The sequence below is a fragment of the Cupressus sempervirens genome, chromosome 2 (genome assembly GCF_028749045.1).
Source record: "Cupressus sempervirens isolate cs-2001-9-10 chromosome 2, ASM2874904v1, whole genome shotgun sequence".
Taxonomy (NCBI): Eukaryota; Viridiplantae; Streptophyta; class Pinopsida; order Cupressales; family Cupressaceae; genus Cupressus; species Cupressus sempervirens.
In genome coordinates, this window is record NC_143119.1 from 593,881,398 (window position 1) to 593,887,146 (window position 5,749).

General features: G+C 36.8%; 1 protein-coding gene across 1 annotated transcript; it reads left to right on the forward strand.

Annotated features, from left to right (window-relative positions):
* Window positions 1–1,302: 1,302 nt before the first annotated feature.
* On the forward strand, window positions 1,303–2,693 carry LOC149574800 (uncharacterized). The gene has a single exon (XM_089814629.1). The coding sequence runs from the start codon at window positions 1,541–1,543 to the stop codon at window positions 2,321–2,323; it is 783 nt and encodes a 260-aa protein (XP_089670755.1). The 5' UTR covers window positions 1,303–1,540; the 3' UTR covers window positions 2,324–2,693.
* The last annotated feature ends 3,056 nt before the right edge of the window (window positions 2,694–5,749 follow it).

Below are 5,749 nucleotides of genomic sequence, written 5' to 3' on the forward strand. Positions count from 1 at the left end.
TTACACAGTGGAAGTGAGGCCACTTAGGTTCTGCAAGGTCGAGTGCTAGTGATTCTTTTTCCATTGAGATTCAACAGCTAGACACCGATGCTGGATGTACCTTGTTGTAGATGTTCTATTCTTCTTACCTAATGATTATGTTGTATGTTCATACTTTGATATTTTGCACTTCAATTGTTGAGAATCCTACGGGATGATGTAACTTATCATGATGTATATTCTTTTAATATTTCACACCCTATGACATGTGTAGTGGATGAGTATGCACCTTTTGTAGTTCTATGATCTTTTGCACCTTTATTAAACATAAACTTAATAAAAAAAACTTATGTGTGTGATTCAACTTTATGGAACTCTTGAGAAATGTAACTATTATTGCTTTTCTTATGTATGTATGTGATGTGTAATTGAGTTACTACTTCCACATTATTATCTTTTATATGTTTTAATCTTTCAAAAAAAAAATTGTTTAGAAAACTTAGCATCTTTATAGGTTAATTTCTCTTGGATTCCCTAGCAGGGTGTTACAAAATAAAATGCCCATCTTAGTTTATAAATCAAAAGTATGTACCTCACCCTTCTAGCCTATATTTTATGGAACCCAAGAGAAATTAACCTATATTATTTGAGCATTATAATCTTATATTATGATTTCGCTATTAGATTTGCGTCACACCAATTACAACACATCAATCAATCTTAAAACAAAGGAAAAAAAAAAAAAATCAAATAAAATGTCCAACCCATTATAAATTCTTTAGTTTTCAACTATCAATCTTAATCAAGTACAACTACTTTTTTTTTTAACAAGCTATCATTAAGAGCTATCAGATTTCCACAATCCATCAATGTTGAGATTTGCTATCTGGATTTGATTGTGTGACCAATTTTTTTACATCAACATTTCGGATCACACTGTGATCCATCATCAGGATGCATACAATAGAAGAGAAGGATAGATCACTGAGTGTGATCCGAAATGTTGATGTAAAAAAATTGGTCACACAATCAAATCCAGATAGCAAATCTCAACAAAGCTATCGTTAATTAAACACTAAATTATTATGGAAAGCATTTGTTTCCGTAAAATGAAAGAAGCTTTCCAATAAGATCAAGCTACTTGAGACAAAAATATCCACAAAAGAGTGACACTATGACTAAATCAATTAAGTATTTAATTCCATATCCCTTTTTAGAAGGGCCCAAGAGCGAATAAAAATGAGAGCATAGAAGGGAATATATCACGACGGATACTATGCGTATGAAGAGAATCTTAAGGCCGGCGGAAACACATCAGATTTTAACATTTAACACATCTTCAACAGTGGGAACCACATTTGTTTTTGAGAGCGTGTAGTTAGTCAAACGGTCACTAACTTACAGAAATGGAGCCGACGTGGGAAAATGAAGTTGGGGAATCCAACAAAATCAAAATCATGAAAACAGAGAGTCGGAGAAATCTGATGTAAGATGTGAAGCACCTACCTTGGAACAATTTTTTGCAGTCAATGGTGACGAAGCAAGAGGGAAGTAGAGGCAAATGGAGCATTTTCATAGTCATTTCTCTCCTTCAATTTCATCTTCTGATGTGGACGAAAGTGCAGTGGAAGAGCTCCTCTCTCAAATTATTGACGAGGAAGTCCTAAGAATTACCCGCCATCCAGTGAGAACAGAGTATGGGCTCGATCCAGAACTGGAAGCCAGGTATGCGAAACTCAAGGCACGAGACTCGAACCAGCAACCTCCTGCACCTTGTTTAGAAACCCAAAAACATCAGGATTATTGTTCCAGTGAGTCTAACTCCACAGCACGGGGTGGTTCGAATTGGAGCCCTAGTGAGCGCAATTCTTCAAGAAATTTCATGGCTTCGCCCTCCCACAGGTCGAGATCGGTTTCTCCTCCTCCTCCCAAGTCATGCTTTTGTGGGTTACCCACAAAGCTCCTCAAATCCCTTGGCCCTAAAAAATCACGGCGTTCTGATAGCTCGAGGTTTGGTTCAGGGCAAAAATCCCATTTGATGTCATTTGATAAAAGTTCATCCATATCTAACGGAAATGTGGGGAAGGATAAGTGTAAGAGCAGTTTGCAGGATGAGTTTGATTGTCTTTCCGATGAGGAGTTGTTGACAGATTTGACAACTTTCTCGCTGAAGAACCAAAAGAAGGAACTCAAGAAAGCCATTCAGGAGCAGCACAAGGCCAGTAGGGATGCTGAGGAATTGGTGAAGTGGGTAAAGCAGGCGTCTGCGCGGATGGAAGTCTCTGTTGTGGATGATGACGATGATGATGGTTTTCTGTCAGATGATGAAGGAAAAAGAAAGTAAGAATATCCGGGATTAATGCTTTTATTGAGATTTTCTTGCTCATCTTAGAGTACTTGTGTGGGAATCCTGGTGCATTGTCTTTCATACTTTGTTTTCTTGGTCGGTTGTGTAACCTCAGTTTATCGCAGTGGTTTTGTATTTGCATATTGATGTGCAGTCTAGGCTTGTACTATGATCTCTCTTGTTCAATTCTTTTTGAGGCATGCCCTGACATGTATTGTTCATGCTTTTGCCAAATGTGAATGTTGTGGCATTACATGGCTGCGGAGATTATGTAATCTGTACCGAATCTATTGTAACTAGTGTAAGGTGATAAGCAACAAGTTGAAGTTATATAAATTTGAATAGCTTTCTAATTTTGAAGCTTGAATGAGAAGGAGTTTGGACCAAACTTTTTTCAATACGAATGTTCTCTGAACTGGGTGAGAAACTGGTAAACCACATGCAAACAATTGCTAAACATGCTCTGTTATCTAGATGGGAGTTTCTAGTTATCATACCAGTATTTGCAAAGCCACTCTGAAACAGTGGCCTCGGAATCCCTGAAGCCTTCTACAGATGTAACAGCAGTGGATCACTAATAAATCTATTAGACCATTACAAACAGTTAGCCTTCAACAGTAACCTATGAAAATGGTTTCAATTGTGTTATCCAGCTGGGCATGGTTTAGGAGTCTTGGGTATACCATGGTTTAGGAGTCTTGGGTAACAAACAATACTTTGGGTATACCACCGTGTTTTGTTAATTTCAGAGGCAGCTGGTTGACTTGTGTTCGTCTCTGTATTAGGGGGGAGATTTATTTTAGAAGACCCTGTATGATTGTTATCGCCTTTAGAGTTTCACATGACTTTTTGTCTATGTTTTGTGGTCTTTATCTGTAGACCTGCAAATGTACCCCTTAAGTGTGCAGTTTCTGTGGATTTCTGCGAAACAAATTGAAAAAAATTGAAAAAAATTGAAACTGGTATTGGCATTCTATTTTGTAGCATACCCCAATTAGAATATGACATGATAGAATTTGACAAATCTGCTGTTAGCGTGCGAGAATAAGCTCGTCATTGGCATATGTTGGTTTTATGCTATATTATCAGCTTGCTTTTAAATGCACTTCTTGAATATCAGTTATCTAATTCTCCCAAGTACAGGGATGATTAAATTAGTTATCCTGCCAACAAGGATTCTTGGAGCTACAACCTCTGACATAGAGTAACTTATCAGTTGCAAACTTGTATTTTCTTTTGTTGTTAATCTCACTATGGTGGTGTTATCATGTTATCTGGATACTTTGATAATTCATTTCTATATGTAGGTGAGGTTCTCTCCAGTGTTCTTTCTGGCTGTCTCTTAAATTTTTAGCTCTCTACTTAACCATATGTCATGCAGTATGCATAATGTCCAGCCTTCCTCGGTATGTGGAAAATAAAGATAGCAAAACTGTTGAGTTTTTGTTAGCTGCAAGATAGATCTTCCATTCCATATATATCTGTTGAGATTTTGGTAGGTGCAAGATGTTAGAGTGGAGTTGCCGTTGTGCCAAAAGATCGACCTGGCTGTTCCCGACACAACCACTCAACTTATAGTACACAAGAGGCGGTTAAGCTCTTGTCACAAATCCTGAGGGGAATGCTGAACATTTTGCCAACAATCTCCCCCTGAGTGTTACTCAAGGTTTTGAGGATTCAAACCTGTGACCAAGTTATGATATCACTTCTTATAGTGGGGTTGCTGTTGTGCCAAAAGACTGATCTGTCTGTGTTCAATACAATCACTCAACTTATAGTACACAAGAGACAGTTAAGCCCTTGTCACGAATCCTGAGGGGAGCACTGAGCATTTTGCCAACACAAGATATATCAGTGATTGAAGATTTGAGTATTGATTGTGAAGACACCAAAAAGAGGCAAAGTTCTAGTAAATATGTTGCAATATCCAAATAAAGGATCCATCTTCTGTAGCTGGGTTGTTTCTCTCAATGAGGAGGGTTATTCCCTGGATAATTTCTTATTGTTATCTATCATTTTGTGTTTGTGTGTTTTTTTTTTTCATAATTTTGCATTCTTATATTTCTGTTTCTTAAATTTAACATGGAATTAGAGCGGGTTGGTGAAATTTGATCCAGAACTAGAAGTATCTGGTTCTTTGGATTGCTTCTCTTTCACTTCTTTTCCAGCATGTAAAATTGGTGAATGGTTTGTAGGTTGAAGATAGGCTTGATGGCTCTTCAAATTTCTCTTGATGGAAGCTCAAAGTCCTTATTGCACTTGAAGAGAATGACCTTCTAGATAATGTTAATTCTGTATGAGCTCAACAATACTAGTTGAGCTCTTGCCTTGCGATGTCAATTGTTACATGTGAAAATGGCTAGAGGTGAATTTGTAGTTTCATACTAACAGTCATAACAAACATATTTTCATTTTATAAGAACAAAGATAAAGATATCTATTGCAGTTACAAACTTCAACACTCCTTAGCAAAAGAGAGATCTTTAATAAGGCAGACACTCATAGCTGCAACCAAAAATGATAAATTCACTTCACATAACACATGTTATCCAAGCATAACATGATTCACCATAGTTACTTCATAAGCACATAAAAAATATAAGTCATGGAGTCACACACATGACTTTTACCATGCCTACTCGCTGAGGGTGATCCACCGTACCTACTCATAGAGGGTAGTTCGAGGGTTTTCATCTCAAACTTCTCCCAAAGAAGAATGCGTTTTCACCATGCCTACGCACAGAGGGTGGAACAAGGTCTTTCAACTCAAACTTCTCTTAGAGAAGAATGCATTATAGAAACATATATAAGAATGGCTAAGATTCTCTTTCAACAAAGACTTCTCTCAGCAAGGACAACATTGACCACCACAATAAGATAGCTGATTTCAATTTAATCAAAAAGAGCAATTATGCTACCATATGGGCTTACAAAGACCATCTCCCTCAGTCGTGAAGTCTCCTGCTGAAGCTGAAAAGCCTCTCTCTGGATATCATTTCTTTTATATGATCTTCCTTATATTTAAATGAAGACTCAGCCCCATGACTACAATATCTCTCATCATCTCATTGCATCTTGATGTGCCCTGCAATCAAGAGAGATAATAAATGACTCATAAAATTAATATATAATGAAGAGAAGTATAGCATACACTATTCTCAAAAAAATTAAAAAATTCATGATCTATCATAGAAAACTGATGCAGGAGCATCTTGCATGGGAAAATTATTGGAAAAAAAAAAATGAAAAAAAAAAAAAAATTGTGGAGGAGAGAGAAAGTGACGAAAATTAGAGGAGAGATAATAAAAATATAAGAAAGGGGAAAAAGGAGAAAAAAAAGGAAAAGGGGATTTCTATTTTCGAGGTGCATAGGTGGCATAATAGAAAAAAATAAAAAAATAAATGGTTGTCATTCCATTTATC

Coding starts and splice junctions, on each gene's coding strand:
- LOC149574800 (XM_089814629.1), top strand. CDS start 1,541: ATGGAGCATTTTCATAGTCATTTCTCTCCTTCAATTTCATCTTCTGAT.